Source organism: Saccopteryx leptura, chromosome 5, assembly GCF_036850995.1.
Source record: "Saccopteryx leptura isolate mSacLep1 chromosome 5, mSacLep1_pri_phased_curated, whole genome shotgun sequence".
NCBI classification, from domain to species: domain Eukaryota; kingdom Metazoa; phylum Chordata; class Mammalia; order Chiroptera; family Emballonuridae; genus Saccopteryx; species Saccopteryx leptura.
The window spans coordinates 131,986,597-132,003,759 of NC_089507.1; the positions used below are offsets into that span (position 1 = coordinate 131,986,597).

The window sequence follows — 17,163 nt, forward strand, 5'->3', positions numbered from 1 at the left end:
AAGGAGGTTAGTGCTCACTGCCAAGGTCTGGGGGGTGGAGGGAAAGGAGAGTGACCATGCACTGGTTTATTTACGGGCTGACGGAAATGCTCTGAAATTAGACAGTGACAATGGTTGCACAACCTGGTGACTATACTAAAAAATCATTCAACTTCAGAGATGAATTTTGTAGTATGTGAATTATATCTCATTAAAAAAAGAAATGGAGGGCACAGTTACAAACATGAGCAACATTAAGGGCACATGAAGCCCTGTGAGCAAAGACAAGGTTACACTGACTGCAGTGGCCAGAGACAGTGATAAGATAAGCGGCCAGCCGGAGGAGGACAAGGTGAGGAAGAGGTTCTAGGCACAGGAGAAGAGAGGTGCAAAGACCCAAAGGAAGACAGAAAGAAAGAAGGGGCTCTCTTTCTTCTGAGACAAAAATGGGTCAAGGTAATAGCTGAGGCAAAGGCAGCCACTGCAACCCTTACACGTGTCCCATTAATGCAACTTAAACTCCATGCATTTATTATGACCCCACTATTGAGCAGGCTCTTAATGACACACAAAAAATAGTAGTAAAAAGCTGTCAACCATTCCCACCTATCAGAAAAACAATGCATCAGAACTTTGAAAGGAAAATAAAATTCAAATGCTTTTAAAGACAAAAGTAATTGTGAGTATGGTGGACACAATGAACCCTGGAATTCTCTTCTCAAACTTTACATGTCACTTCAAAATAAAAATATCCATTCCAAGTTAAAAGTGGCAGCCAGGTACTAAGAAGGCATTACACATGCTTGAGAATTAGCATCAGAAGCCTTCAAGTATAACTGCTGCTACCATCAGATAATGAAACACAGAAGACAGGGTGTTGAGATTCAAGTATTTAATGACTCAGTTTTTCTCACTTACAGGATTGGATGAATTTCTTTAATGTATTGGTAAGGTGCTGCCCCATTCTTTTACGGCATGGCTTCTCAACCATTGGTTTGAGTCCAATAATTCTTTGTTGGGGTTTGGGGAGCTGTCTTCTGCACTGTAGGATGTTCAGCAGCATCCTGGCCTCCTCCGACCAGACACAAGGAGCTCATCCCTCTTTCCCTTTCACAGCCAAAAATGCTTACAAACATTGCCACATGTCCTCTGGTGGGGAGGGGATAAAATTGCCAGTTTGTTTATTTGTTTTGAGAGAGAAAGACAGAGGAACTGAGAGAGAAGAAGCATCAACTCGTAATTGCAGTTGATTGCTTTCTCATATGTGCCTTGACGGGGGGGTGGGGGGCTCCAGTCAAGCCATGACCCCTTGCTCAAGCCAACGACCTTGGGCTCAAGTCAGCAACATTGGGATCACGTTGATGAGTCCATGTTCAAGCTGGTAAGCCCATGCTCAAGCTGGATGAGCCAGTGCTCAAGCCAGTGACCTCAGGATTTCAAACCTGGGACCTCAGTATTCCAGGTCAACCCTCTATCCACTGTGACACCACCAGTCAGGCAAATTGTCACTGTTTTCAAGCAACTAAATGGATCTTATCTATATAAGCTATGACAACCCCCTCAAAAGTAATGTCTTGTCTCCTCATCTGTTGAGTTTTCTGCATGTTCCACACCCTGAGTCTCCCCACAAGAAGACATTAAAACTTAGACCTATTTCAGATGTTCTGCAGCACTGTTCAAAATATCAAGTCTCTAAAGCAAAAGAAAAGCAACATAATTCATCACCAATGGAAAACAAGACCTCATTCTCGGCCTCCCTTCAGCTTCCTTTCCTACCTCCAAAATCAGGCTCCAGTGCTTTTGTCTCCTAAAGGCCATGGTTGGCTCAGCAGTCAGGATCAGCTCTAACATCCAAAAATGCAGCCAAGTTCCCGCTCACTCTGGCATCCTCAAGCTAATAAAACTTCAGCAATCTTTTAAAGTGCTAGACCTTCCCACTACACATCAGTTATGAAAGCTCTGTAAGGTTTTCCCCGCAAGCATCATGAATTAGGATGGCCTGTAAACCCCAAGGCTCTGAACCATGAGCCAGCAGGGAGCTTACCCTCTGGGGGCATCAGGACCTTGTTGTTCTGTGTGCACCACCCCACAGGGTGCAGGTCGGCTATCACTACGTCACACCAGAAATCAGCCCGACGGTCCTCCCCATAACCACAGTAGCGCAGAAGCAGCAGCTGCCCGCAGGTAGTGATAACGGTGGCCACCCAGTATGTGTCCGGGTTGTTCTTATTGGCCACTTCCAATTTCATCCCAGGCTGGAAGTTGCTCTGAATGCTGATTTCCACCTTAAGGAACCAGAAACACAGGAAACCCATTATTAAACTGGACACATACATGCAGAAGATTAAAAACTGTGACTCTAAATTTCCTAGTAGCCACACTAAAAAATGAGATAAAACAGATAATTTTAATTTTAATAATCATTTCATTTAACCCAATATATCCCAAGTATCATCATTTCAAGATGTAATAATGTAAAATATATTAAGGAGATATTTTACATTCTTCTTTTTCAATGAAGTATCTGATATCTGGTGTGCGTCATACACTTACAGCACACCCTTGTCTGGACAACACCCTTTCCACATTCTCAAAAGCACCAGGTGGCTGGTGGCTACTTCGAAATCAGTAATTACGGGTAGATTTTCTTTTTTATTAATGAAGGATTATCATCTATTAATATTTTCCACCCTTCCTTCCCAAAAGAAGCTTTCCAGCCTGGCAGACATCCCAATGTTAAAGCATCTGATGTCCGTGAGTAGCAGCTTCTTAAGGGACAATGAAATTAAAAATGGCTTGCTCATGGGACCAAAGATGCTTCTCTTTGACACCTAGCACTCAGGCCTGAGGACACTCTGCTTCCTGTAATATTGTGATTAGAAGGGAGGTGAAAGAACAGACTGGATTAAAGAGAACATGAGTTACTCCGTATGGAAAGGTTCTAATTCTTTATCTGCAAAGAAGAAAAAGAAAAAGTTGTCAATCAATATCTTTTTCCTGAACTGCCTCAAGGAACCTAAGCAAGTCATCCCAAATCACCAGAAGCTTTACAGAATCATACACATGTTGTATGCCAGGTGAATTGTAGTTCTGTTATGTTTTAATATTCACCACTGGGTTTCACTAAATAGCCACAACCACATTCGTGATAAACTAATAATGTTAACACTGTAAATGTTGATATAAAAAGAGAATTGGGAATGTGATCTGCTTTTATAAGGTCATGCAAATTTAATAAGATTTTAAATTCCTTTTCAAAAGAACACTTCAACACTAAACAGAATAAAATGTTGCATTAAAATAATCAAAGTTCTGACTTCCTATTTCAGCAAGAAAGCCAAAAGAAAGAACAGGTTGAGAAAATGCTCCTATCTGCTAATGATACGCAAGCTGATTCTCTGCCCTGGGTAGCCCAGTAGGGGAAAAAAGTTTCTCAGAATCAAATTTTCCTTTCCAGTAAAAGCAACAGTATTGCCAAAAACTCAGGTCTTAGAAATCATCTTTTCTTGCTAACAGTATATTCCCAAAATCTCATGTGGAAACAAAAACCTGATAAAAACTCCGTTTTTTATTTTCTGGGACTTGCATTCTTCTGGACAAGCTATTTCCACTGTTCAAAGGAATCCTTGTTAAGAATGATATTTTTTTTGGCTTGATGTAAATGTTCCCTGAATATTTATGATATGTCTTCTAATTTGACTCAGCTGCCCACAAAAGACTATGTGTTCTTTCAAAATAAAAACATCAATCCAAAGTAAAAATATAGTCATTACACCTCCTAAGAAGACATTACACACTATACCTACTTACCTAGTTTGCTGGCTTTTATTTATTTTAATCAGTCTTACCTGTCTAAGGCTGTGTGCAAGGGTCACGTCTGTCAAGTTGAGCATTTTGAGATAAGGACAAGGTTAAAATTACACAACATTTCCCACCCACTCAGCAGCCTCTCTGTGCCCAGCCCTGTGTTGGGTGAATGAGCCGTAACAGCCAGGCCCACCTGACCTGAGCTACCTGTAAAAAGCAAACAAACTTCCTCATCTCTTCTTTAAGAAACCTTGGCTGTATTCCTCATCTCTTCTTGTTCCCTATCTTCCAGTGGGTTTGGCATCTTCCTGCAGGTTCCCTCCCACCCTCCAAACGCAGAGCAGAAAGAGAAAGAAGGTCACGTACATGTTTGAACGACGTGTGAGGAGCCGCACTGGCACCGGTTTCTTCCAAGTACTCTCCCCAGTTAAAGCCAATGTCCTCCAAGCTTGAACCACCTTCTGCTGAAAGACCAAAACGAAATAGAAAGCACGAGAATTTCAATGCTAGAGTGAAGACTAGAAAGGCACTGGCCTCCGATGAAGACCAGAAAATTCTTAATATAAGAAATGAATGAATTCAGTGGTTTCTGAAGATACTGTCAAATTCTTTTCATAGTTTTAGTTGGCTGACTTTAGGGATGGTGGCTAATGAAAGGAAACACTGAAGAAAGTCTTCTTGGATACCCTGACAAAATCAAGGGTAATATTAAGAGCTCTTAGGTGAATGAAATGAGATTTGTTTCATAGCATAGTTGCTGCATGTTAGTGTAACAGTCTGGAACTGGCTCTCAGGGCACTGCATCCTTTGGGGAGACTGGAGGACAAAGCAAAGGAAACAATGAGTGCTAAGTAAACACCACGCTATATACACAGCATCAGCCCCTTTGTCCCCTGGCTGCTTGCTTTCTACAGCTGGGGATTATAAAGTAACAGCATGGACAGTGAGTGCCAGTAGGGACTTTGGAAAGCACTGATGTCATTTCAAGGGGGGAAAATGAGGCCCAGAGGACTGTTCAAGTGTGTGAGGATACTTGGCAAATTAGGGACAGAAACCAACCAACTGTGAAACAAACCCTCGATGCCAACCCAGTCCACGGTCCATTGTCCTGCCATCGGCCGTGACGGAGCTCTCAGAGTAAGGCACACGAGTAGAAACCAACAGAACATGAGTTTCTCCAATTACAAGGATCAAGGAAAAATAAAATCAAATGCACATGGCTCTTAAAATGATCCCTATATTTTGGCTCTGAAGGAAATCAAGTAATTCCCCCAACATTCAAGACTGTAAAAGTAAGACAATCTATATAGCTGAAAAATACCAAATAACTCATTTTAAGATACAGTTCAGATAACATAAATGTTATGTCACAATTTCAAATGGAAACAAATAATCACCTGTAAACCTTACTTCTACCTATTTGTAAGACTATCATAAGGAAAGAACATACAGGAGTAACACTGTCCAAACATGCAGTTAAGTAAGAGCTCCAAAAGTTCAGATTCTCTTTTGCAAGCATGTACCTTCTGCTAGCAAAAGGCTACTTCAATAGCCAAGAACAAATATTGCAGGTGGGCCGGGGGTGAGCACTGGGTGGGTCTAAGAGAGAAAGCCTTGTTCTTGGAATCTATCTATCACTACTTGTTTCTATTAAAAATTCTTAAATTAGAAGTTGGAAAAGTAATTTTCTTGTGGTATTCTGCATAGTTCCAAAAAATGATAAAAGAGTAATTTTTGTAAAGTCAGAAGATGCTAAGCGAAAAGGAAATTACCTTCAATTTGTCTTCTAAATCGAAGTTGCTGAAAATTGTCTCCTCAAATTGTACTCCCGTCAGGTGGTTTATAATCAAATGTCCAAGAACAGAGAAAGCCATCTGAAGAGAAACCCTCCCCTTGTATCTCTCCCAGCATTGCTTCCCCCAGGGACTTAATACCCTTTTATCAGAAAAGCATGCCCTGGAAAAAGCCAGCGGCTCCTGCAGCCACCAGCTACAAGGATGCCAGCTGGTTTCCAGACACCAAGACTCAGTAGGGCAGATCCAAAGAGAAAGCGGTCGTATTCTGGAAAACATATCTGAGTGTCACCCAACAGCTCTTCCCACAGTTCTTTTACTCCAAGCAGCAATGGACTGATTACCAAGTTCATTTTTTGATCCACTAACCAGAGACATCACAGCAGCACTATTTATTTGTCCAGGGGACCAGGTACAGTACCTGTTGATAGCTAACTTGTCACACTTTATTCTTTGCACTATCCAGGCTCAGTTCAACCTTCCAGCTCCACAAAGTGATCACACACCAACACAGCAAGGTCGTAAGAGCCCTGCCGGACTGAGGTGTCGGCTCTATGCTGATTGCTTAAATCTATCACTAATTTTCTCCTTCCAAAAACCCTGAGAGATGGATACTATAGCACCATTTCACAGAAGAGATGATGGAGCCCAGAGAGCCGGGAGCCACCACAGTCCCACAACTGTCTGGCCAAGGAGGCAGAAGTCCAACACAAACTGTCCAATTTCAAGGCTGGAACTCATACGAAGCACCTTTCTGTGTCATTCTTCTGTCCATATCGTAAATCAGACGTCTCTCTACATTTACCACCATCACCTCCTTCTCCATCTGGAGACTCCAAAGTTGACTTCTCCGTCTTCCTGCACCAGTGAGCCCTAGAACATTCCAGAGCCAAGTCAGACAACGAGAAAACAGGGGGCTGAAGGCAGCAACCATCTTCGAGAGAAGAACAGAATGGGTAGAGCCCCTGAGGCCTGCCTGTAAAGGAAGAGAGAACCAGAGCGAGGACATGGGCATAAAGCTCAGTCCTGGGCTTTGAGGGCAGGCAGTCCTGGAGAGCTCCTGGGTGAACATTTCTTTAGAATTTCAGCTGCCCCAAAATGGAACAGGGTCTCTCAGTGAGCAATCAGTTTCTTCACATCAGAAATGTCCGCAACTGAGCTGTTAGGAACCTCCCAGCAGCAGCCTTGATTAAAAGGCCTCAATGAACCTCATCACCATGACTGAAAATGGCACGGTGAGTACCACTTCGAAGCAGTAGTCAGAGTAAGACCACAGCCTCAATTTAGACCATCCCTGACTGACCTGTGGTGGCACAGCAGATGAAGTGTCAACCTGGAACGCTAAGGTCACCAGTTCAAAACCCTGGGCTTGCCTGGTCAAGGCACATATGGAAGTTGATGCTTCCTGCTCCTCTCCCTTTCTCAGTTACTCTCTGTGCTGTAGCCCTCCTAAAGTCCCCCAGTTAAGGCACATATAAGAAAGCAATCAATGAATTAAGGAGCCACAATGAGGAATTAATGCTTCTCATCTCTCTCCCTTCCTGTCTGTCTGTTCCTATCTGTCCCTCTCTCTGTCTCTGTCACACACACACACAAAAAAAAAGTTTGTTTCCACCAAATTTTAATTCATTACAAGCTATGTCTCCAATCTCTTCTTCCAATATAGTGGGTGGTAGCTGCTTTCAAACTCACTCAGTTATTCATTCATTCGAGTTAAGCAAGAAAGGAAAAGCACCGTTGTGACTCCCAGTTGTGCATCATTGAGAACAGTGCTGAAGAAAGCTGACACTCTCAGCTGTCTAAGAAAATACTTCAGTAAGCACCCCAAAAGTCAGGCTTAGAATGGGATTAAAATCTTTAAAAACCTTTATGCCCAGCACTGGTAACTTTGAATGTGCTGTTTTAACAATAAAATCTGATACAAAATGTAGGGTTCCTCACAATACCACCTTTTCAAATCTGTGATTTATTAACACTTCCTCCACTGCATGTGCCCCAAGCAGCTGATTCTCTAAAGACATTTCAATGAGCAATAAATAGATAAACACACACAATGTTTATGAGTGGAGGTCTCATAAACCCAGAGCAAATATTTACCACTGATTCATAAATCTCTTCAGCCCATTAAACATTTTATCAAGGAAACTCTGACAATCTCCCCCCACTGTAAATGAACCAGTTGGAGGCATTGCCCAATGATGTAATGAAAACAGACTATGAAAAGCTACTAAGAAATCAGAAGGCTATTTATGTGGCTAGAATATTTCATAATAAATAGAAAAGGAATACCTTACTAAAAGTTGGAGTGCAAGCTACTTTACAGTGAAAAACAGAATGAACAAATGGCTCATACACCTTTTTATAAGTAATCAAATCATGGGTTGCACAATTTTATAATATGAAAAAAAGGCTAACCTTTGCAAGGCTGAATATTAAAGCCCATAACCACTACCTAATAAAAACAATGGAGAACTGGCAGGTTGAAATGAACAGAATCTCACAGAGCACTTTCTTCTATGCTAGAATTTCTTTTAAGTGGAAACAAAAAGGAAGACATTAAATCTTTGTAATTTTAGCTGATGATAGTCCATTCATACTATTAGAAGTTCTAGGAAAAAGTTGCATTGTGAGTATATTAAACACATCATGTTAAGTCAGATAGGACCGGCCAAAGCCAATCCTAGATCTCAGTTCATAGCTGCAGGGCCACACCAGGGAGGAGGGGACAGTCACCTGAACACAGAGGTCCTCACAGGTATCTCAGCTACCCAGACACTCAGAGTCTTTACAGAAAAAAATGTAAAAATGACCTAATATCCTAGCCAGGGGAGGCAACACTATCTAAAGGAGATTTTTTAAAGGGGATACAACAGAGTCACATAAAACTACAGTAGTTCCTTCCCACCATGAAGAGTCAGAGATTTGATTTTCTCTAATTAGGATGTTGATTCATTTCCTTCTGAATACAAAAGCCGGTGGAACTCCAGCTGATATGTCCTAATACAACCACCACCCCCAAAATATCAAGCCCACATTTCCAGAATAATTCTTGTTACTCAGGCTTGCCCAAGGTAAATGTGCAACATCACTTTATCTACAGACTTCATCAGGAAATTACATTTAGCTGTGTTGGAAAAATTATGCCTAGAAATCTATTTATCTCTAGAGCAGCATGGTGTTTTGCTTGCTTTTATCACCGCAGCTGAGGAAGCCCACAGTTCCAGAAGACCGGATTTGGTCGATGCCCTTCTGTGTGTTCCTGGCCATCCTGTCCACTGGAAAGGCTTTCAGCTCGTCTGCCCCTGCTTACCCCAGGGCATCCCGGGGGAGAGATCATTCTATTTCATCCAGGGGACTCAAGGGTCAATTACTGACCCCAACTATTTGAGCTTTCCTTAGGAAAAGAGGAAAAACCAAACATGAGAAAACTGTTAATAAGACTCAGAAACCTTGTTTTAAGCTGAAGTTTTCATTTCTGAGTGATGGATCATCAGTGTGAGAATCACAACAGCTAGGTTTGGGGACAAAGGGACCGAAGACACAGGATCAAAAAACACAAAAAGCAAGCAGGTTGGACTTCATCGTTTGGCCCACTGATTTGGTTCAAAAAAAGCTATAGACCCTGGCCAGTTAGCTCAGTGGTAGAGCGCCGCCCGGCATGTGGAAGTCCAGGGGTCAATTCCCGGTCAGGGCACACAGGAGAAGCACCCATCTGTTTCTCCACCCGTCCCCCTCCTTTCTCTTTATCTCTCTCCTCCCCTCCCACAGCCAAGGCTCCATTGGAGCAAAGTTGGCCCGGGCGCTGAGGATGGCTCCATGGCCTCCGCTTCAGGCACTAGAATGGTGCCTACGGCACTGGGCAATGCCCCAGATGGGCAGAACATTGCCCCCCGGTGGGCATGCCCGGTGGATTCTGGTCAGGCGCATGCGGAAGTCTGTCTGACTGCCTCCCCACTTCTAACTTCGGAAAAATACAAAAAAAAAAAAAGAGACAGAGCTATAGGCACTTACGTGTGGTCAGGTGTCAGGGAGGTGCAGTCGTGTGTCTTGTAACACACGGGGAGAGGGGTTGAGAGACAAGCGGAGGAGAGGAAAGGAAAGAATCTAAGTTGTTGCTGTCTCCCATAAAGTGAGTGTGTGTGAGTGTGTGTGTGTGTTTATGCATGCTTATGTATCACAGGTGACTTCTCCCTGCACTGAAGGGCAGGCACAGCTCCGTGTTTCAAAGCATAAGGTTCTAGAACCTCAGGATGCCTGAGATAAAATCCTGGCTTGAACACAAGAGCCAGGTAACTCCTCCTTTTCTAATTTCATCTGCTATTTCATGGGTTGTGGAAGACTTAATGCCAACACATGCAATGTACTTAAGAGAGCATATGCCATGATCACAGGGTCATGTGCTTATTGTCCCTCATTTGAGTCAATTCACAACCAGATGAAGAAGAATGATCAATTTAAATGCTTTCTCCTGCTCATCTGAATCGCTCCCAGGAAAAGGACCAAGACACCATTCAACCCTAAGCACATTACAGTTGGTCCCAGAACTAACTAGCCACACAACTGACGGCAGACAGAAGACATTTCATGTATTAACAGGTGAAAAGGGAACCACTTGGGAAAATAAACTACTTGACAACTCCTACTTGAGTATGTTCTTAAAAGTCTAAAATCCACCTGACTGGGCGGTGGTGCAGTGGATAGAGCATCGGACTGGAATGCGGAGAACTCAGGTTCGAGACCCCGAGGTCACCAGCTTGAGCGTGGGCTCATCTGGCTTGAGCAAAGCTCACCAGCTTGGACCCAAGGTTGCTGGCTTGAGCAAGGAGTTACTCAGTCTGCTGCAGCCCCACGGTCAAGGCACATATGAGAAAGCAATCAATGAACAACTAAGGTGTCACAATGAAAAACTAATGATTGATGCTTCTCATCTCTCTCCGCTCCTGTCTGTCTATCGCTATCTTTGACTCTCTCTCTATCACTGTAAAAAAAAAAAGTCTAAAATTCTAAAACTATATCTGAGTTTCTCGAAGTCAGCCTCTGCTCCCTACAAAGGTTTAGATCCTGCTTTAAACTGATTTCCTCTTTAGGGACATCTGTCTCTGTGGCAAAACTTAAAAGTCTCCTCACCACACAAGTCTAAATGGAAATTCCAAGGAAATAGGACAGATTAGTCAAATGGGAGGAAAAGGTCAACCAATTTTAGAAAAATGTTAAGATAATTTAGAGTTGTTTAGAACTGCTAGTTCTATTTCGGATATGAACAAAGAACTAACCAAGCAGTGAGCACAGTGATGATGGGCGTTTGGCATGGCCCGTTCTGGCGCACACACCTCCCCATTCATAGGACCGCCCACCAGGAATTCAGTACAAATAATTTTCCTGACGCCAAATTTTTAATAAGTTTCAGAATTTATTTCAGCTAGAAAGACCCTGCAGCTCTCTGAAAATGAAAAGTCAACACACAGTTGCCATTTAGACAGTTTTGAAAACATACCATTGAAAGCAATGCAGTCATAGACGTCAGGTGTGTATACAACAAAAATATGGTGAAAATCTGGGACTCCTAAAGAGGAAAAATAACCTCACTCAGCAAACAAAACAACTTTTCTTAAAGGCATATTTATCCTAAAATAAAAGAATAACTAAGGTGAACCTTCGATCTATGGGACTATGGTTTCTCAGAAAAAGAATTTCCAGATTTCCACTGGGAGAAAAAGATTCAATTTTGCTTTTAGAATTTTTCTGACTCCTACTTTATATAGAAAGAAACTAAAAAGGGGAGAATGAGTTGATTTTGAAACATACTAACATTTTTCAAGCAATTATTTCAGAGGTTTCTATATTTTTTCCAGATGAAGATATAATTTGAGAAACAAACTAGTAAATTCAATTACATCAAGCAATCTGTAATTCTGTATTGACTAGTCTCATCAAAATATGAAAACAAATTTTGTACCTTCTTTGGACAATGGTCAAATCTCCCACTGAATTAATGATCGACATTTTTGTCCATGAATTTTCATCATATCAATGCTCATGATTCTGAAAGCTAAGTTGTCCTTATCTATTTCTTTTATATAATAATGCAATCCTTTAAAAAAATCTTTTAAAAATAAACTCCTTTTTTTTTTAAAATGAGAGGAGGGGAGATAGAGAGACAGACTCCAGCATATACCCCAACTGGGATCCACCCTGGCCACCCTGTCTGGGGCCAATGCTCAGACCAACTGAGCTATCCTCAGTGCCCAGGGCCGACACTCGAACCAATCAAGCCACTGGCTGCAAGAAGGGAAGAGAAAGAGAGGAGGGAGAGGGAGGGGAAGAGAAGCGGATGGTCACTTCTTATGTGTGCCCTAACTAAGGATTGAACTTGGGACTTCTGCACACTGGGCCAACACTCTATTCACTGAGCAAACCAGTAACGACCAAAAATTAACTCCATATAAGCAACTATTTAGAAAAGGTGCATTTACAAAATCTTTTGTTAATATCAAATCTCAATCAAAGACTGGTTTGGTTTTGTTTGTTCTGTGATGTTTTGTTTTGCTTTGTGATTTCCTAAAGGGAGAAAGACTTTACCACAAATTCAATGAACTAAATTTCTTTCACATGATGCACTTTTTTGAAAGCTGGGCTGGAGGTTTCAGGAAATGGCATCTAGTGCTTGGGCAGATCCTGCTGTCATCTTTTCTGGGCACATGCCAGAGAATTCTATTTCCCTGCCTCCCCAGCCCGGCTCAGTCAGGAGGGTCTGAGCACAGAGAAAGGAGGTGGAGGGACAGGGTGGAAAGGTGAAGGGATTAAGAACAAATTGTTAGTACAAAATAGTCACAGAGATATTAAAGTACAGCATAAAAAAATATAGTCAATAATATCTAACTATATATGGCAGTGGTCCCCAACCTCCGGGCTGCAGACCGGTACCAGTCCGTGGGCCATTTGGTACCGGTCCGCAGAGAAAGAATAAATAACTTACATTATTTCTGTTTTATTTATATTTAAGTCTGAACAATGTTTTATTTTTAAAAAATGACCAGATTCCCTCTGTTACATTCGTCTAAGACTCACTCTTGACACTTGTCTCGGTCACGTGATACATTTATCCGTCCCATCCTAAAGGCCGGTCCATGAAAATATTTTCTGATATTAAACCGGTCCATGGCCCAAAAAAGGTTGGGGACCACTGATATATGGTACCAGGTGGGTATTTAAAAATATTAGGGGGAACACTTTTTAACATATGTGAATGTTGAACCACTGTGTTGTACACTTGAAACTAATACTAAATAATATTAAATGTGAACTGTGTTTGAAAAATCAAATTTTAAAAGGGGGTTTTCAGTAAAAACTGTAGCTGTCTCTTTGAGCTAAACTGTAGCTGTCTCTTTGAGCTAGGGCATTTATTACTGATTCCAAGCCCTGCAGCTCTGCTTCCCGTGTGAGGACGGGAAGCAGCAGGCTTCGCTGTGGCGCAGTTAGACTCAGCGGAGACTCAGGACAGACTCAGCGATCTGAGCACCCACTGACTGAAATCCGCAGTGTGAATAATCAGCAACATTTATTTGTGAAGCCATTGAAATTTTGAAGTGATTTGTCACAACACTGTCAGCCGCTCTGTCTAGTATACAGGTAATAATATTACTTTTGAACCAAAGTTTGCCTAACTTCCAAGCTGCTTTTTGCTTATAAATATGATAGTAAATACTAGGAACAGGCAGCATGTGAGATCTAGAAATGCTACCCCATTGTCTCCTGAAATATTTCTAGAAAGATAGTGGTCAATACACAAAAAGGCCAAAAGGATCTAGAAAACAAAATCGTACCTGAATCAAGATCTCCATTACCATTAGCTGAGCTCGGATGTGTCTCCAGGGGAGAAGATGAAGGATCTGGCATCCTGGTAACTGACAAGCTACTCTCCATTCCTAAGGAGCAGATCTTCTCTTAATTCATTCTGCAAGAAGAATTACCTGAGGGCAACCAACAAGAAAAAGGAATTAGATTCACTTATTCTTAAACTCTCCAAAGATAAGGCATCCTGTCAGAGCTGCTACTATTTTATTATAGCATTCGGGAAGCAATGGAATAATAATAGAAAATACCGAGAATCAAGACTAAAGTAAAGACTACATGTCTACACAAGGTCAACAACAAAGGCCACAGCTGAGCAAAACCATCAATTTTCTACAAGTTATTATCACCACTAACATGGACACATTTTCATCAACAAATAGACTCTATGTTTCAACCCGAAATCTACCCTGGTAACGCTGGCATGGCACTCTGCCACCCACCTGTTTCTTCCTCAGATCTCACTCGAGGTGAAACGCCAAGTCCACCTCAGCTCAGCATCCCCACACACAGATAAGATGTCTGCTGCCTCCCAGGCAATGGTTCCCAAAACCAGCTAAAGTATCAACATTTGCAAACATGAGCTTTGTGACCAATCAGACTTTTCCCATAACAGCACGGCTATTCCACGCTTGCTTTCCGAAATGACTGGCGGTGAAACAAGTACAAGTATAGTCAGTCTCACAGAATCCTACAATCTAGTTCACTTCTGTCATATCCTATAAAACACTCAGGGTCAGCAATGTGCAGTTCTGGTGGTCAGACACAGGCATGTGGGGTTATTTTTCATCTTTCCTTTATCAAATGTTCCCTTTTATTTCACGTGTAGATAAAAGTTTCAATCAGCAAAAGGACAAAGACAGATAAAGGAAAAGAATAGTACATCTATAGCTACATAAACAGAGTATTTTGTCACTCACAGACTGGTAAATTATCTTTTAAGAATTCCATGCCCTCCCTGGCCAGGTGGTTCAGTGGATAAGGGTAATCGACCCAGTACACCAGAGATTGCAGGTTCAACCCCTGGTCGGTCAGGGTACATTAGAGAAGCAATCACTAAGTGCACAACTAAATGAAACAACAAAGTGAACTGAGTTCATTCTCTCTCTCTCTCTCTCTCTCTCTCTGCCCTCCCACCCTTTCCTCTCTCTCTCCTCCACCCCTTCCTCTCTCTCTCTCTCCTCCAACTCTTCCTCTTTCTCTCTCTCAAGTCAGTGGAGGGGGAAATGAAAAACAGAATACTATGCCCTTCTTATAACACACACACGTGTACACACACTGCCCATATTTTGGTGCTGTTTGTATTACTTTCCTGAGAAATATTTTGAGTTTTTGTCAAAATTAAAGGAATGATTTAAACCTAAATAGAAAATGGGGTTTTTTTTTTTAATAATTCAAAGTTATTTCATATTACTAGTGGATTATTCTATAAGTTTAGTTTCTGAAATCTTTGAGGGAAAATAACAAACACAGGTGTCCATTTAATGGGCAGCTGGGTTCTAAAGGTACTTCAAATGGAGGACATTGGCAAATTGGCATGAAAATGTTGAGGCTGGCTAATTTTGCCCCATAGACATCAGTTTGCCAAAACAGCCCACATGATAATGGGCAGAACTGTGTACTCCTAGGAGCATTTCTTCACCACTCTTATTACAATACAGACACATCAATTTTGGGCCAGCTATGCTTTTGGAGATTTCCACCCCAGGGGCTGCACACAGAGCAGGAAGGCCAACAGGGTGACTGGGCTGCTTGTGTCTTATGCTCGGATTTCACAATGGACAGCAGTACTCACCGGTTTATTGCTACTGCCACCTGTCCCTAAGGAGCAGTTGCTGATACGATCAGCAGAGAAACCACTTGATGATGAGCAAGTGGCCATCCAACCAAATACCCCACAACCAACAAGTATCTACCGGGAGAATGCTCACAGGGAACACTGGGATATCATAAAAGGTAAAACCCACACCCCGCCCAATGACAAGAAATATGACTGTGAGATCACTTCATCACTGAGGCAAGGACACATCTGCTGACCCCAGGGGCTACAAGATGGCCTGGACAAAGAGAGAGGAAAAGGGTGGCTTGCTCTGGGAAACTCGGCCTTCCACCGCTCTCCACGGAGTAATCCAGGAATTACCAAAAACTTGGAGGGGAGAAGGTCAGGCAACCAAAGAAACGGGACAGCACGTTGAACACTCGGGACAAACAAAATACCACAGACTGCACATCTTAATTAGGGAAAATTGGTAAACTATATATATATAGTGAGTTAGAAGGTGATAAGTACTATAGGAAAAAATGGAGAGAAGATGGAAAGAAGATACAAGTGAGCAAGGTGGAGGGGGTGACCATTTATTTAGATGACGTCCAGGCAAGTTCTGAGAAATGATACTTGAACAAAGACTTGAGGATGTGAATAGGGATGAGAAAACAGTTTGCCAAAACAAGGATCCAACCTGCATTTCACTCTGCAGGAAGGAGGAGACACCTCCGGAGTTCATTCCAGGAAGTATAACGACCAGATTTGTTCTAGAAAAGTCACTCTGGTAGCTAGTTGCATGCCAGACAGAAGACAGACAGGGGCAAGACTGAATGGAAACAGAGACTACAAACAACATGCAGATGAAGGTCTAGACTGAGACAGTAAAAGCGAAAAGGAAACAAGGTCAATGTGTATTTGAAAAGTACAATCTGCAGAACATGTGGAAACAACCCAAGAATCGCCCAATATTAACAAAATGCAAACTTTTCACAGCATATTCTCAAGTTCCTAGAAAGAAATTACTTCCTTGGTCACAGCTAGCTCTCAACAACTAACAGAACCTATGCAGTGTCTAAGGAATAAATAAATAATTGTGGGAGAAAATTTACTAAATATAAAAATGACAAACCATTTCACAGAAATTACTTTCAATGGAATTGGGGGTAGGGCATATCTTACTGGTAACAATTGAAATTTTTGCAAAATAAAATCAAGATTTTAAAAAGCTAATCCTTTTCCTAACTTCATTACCCAAACCAAAAAAAAAAAAACCGAGTGGGGGTCAATTTTTTAAAAGAAGGAAATTTCCTTTTGATTCTTAAAATACATGTAATTTCAAGACTGAAGTTAGAAGTGTCTCTTCATGAAAGCAGCATTTTTTCCGAAGACATGAAAAGACGGCTCAGGAGACTGGGTTTTTAAAGAGTCATTTCCTGTCTTGCACAATACGTTTTGTGACCTTCTGTAAAGTTAATTCTACTATAATTAGCTCTTCTTGTCTCCAAAGTTGTTGAACAGAATTGTAGTACTGGATCACCCTTTAAAAAGTGGTCTCTGCCTAGTGACAAGGACAGTGAACGTAGAGAATAAGGAGTAACAAGGTCACTAGCTGTGTGACTTAAGCAATTACTCTTAACCTCTCTGCAACTCAAACTTCTCATCAGTTAAACAAGAAGGCTTAATTAGATGCAATCAATGGCCCTTTTCAAATGTAAAAGTCTATGAATTTACTAGAGCTCTTTAGTACTAATTGCATATTTTCTGCATTTAGACTACCCGTTTATCTGAACTAAATACAATAAGCACCTGCTTCCTATCATTTGAGGAGTATTCAAAGAAGAAAACTATTTTAGCATAGGCTAGAGCTAGACAAAGCTTTGTTAAGAAGGAAATGGGTGAGAAAGAACACACATTAGACATTCTAAAACAAATCAGAAATATTGGGGGGTTTATTATATATTTTAAATT

At 41.6% G+C, this 17,163-nt stretch overlaps 1 protein-coding gene across 7 annotated transcripts in view; it reads right to left on the reverse strand.

Moving 5' to 3' along the window:
• Positions 1 to 17,163, reverse strand: part of SFMBT2 (Scm like with four mbt domains 2) — a 259,063-nt gene that overhangs the window by 219,037 nt on the left and 22,863 nt on the right. For 4 of the 7 annotated variants that reach the window (XM_066384911.1, XM_066384908.1, XM_066384909.1 and 1 more), the window contains 3 exons: positions 13,403 to 13,549; positions 4,153 to 4,250; positions 2,024 to 2,264 (listed from right to left, as the gene is read on the reverse strand). In XM_066384911.1, the coding sequence (XP_066241008.1) occupies positions 2,024 to 2,264; positions 4,153 to 4,250; positions 13,403 to 13,502 (439 nt within the window). In that variant the 5' untranslated portion in view covers positions 13,503 to 13,549. Of the gene's footprint in view, positions 1 to 2,023; positions 2,265 to 4,152; positions 4,251 to 13,402; positions 13,550 to 17,163 lie in introns of those variants that run through there. The other 3 variants (XM_066384912.1, XM_066384913.1, XM_066384914.1) reach the window with 3 other exon arrangements.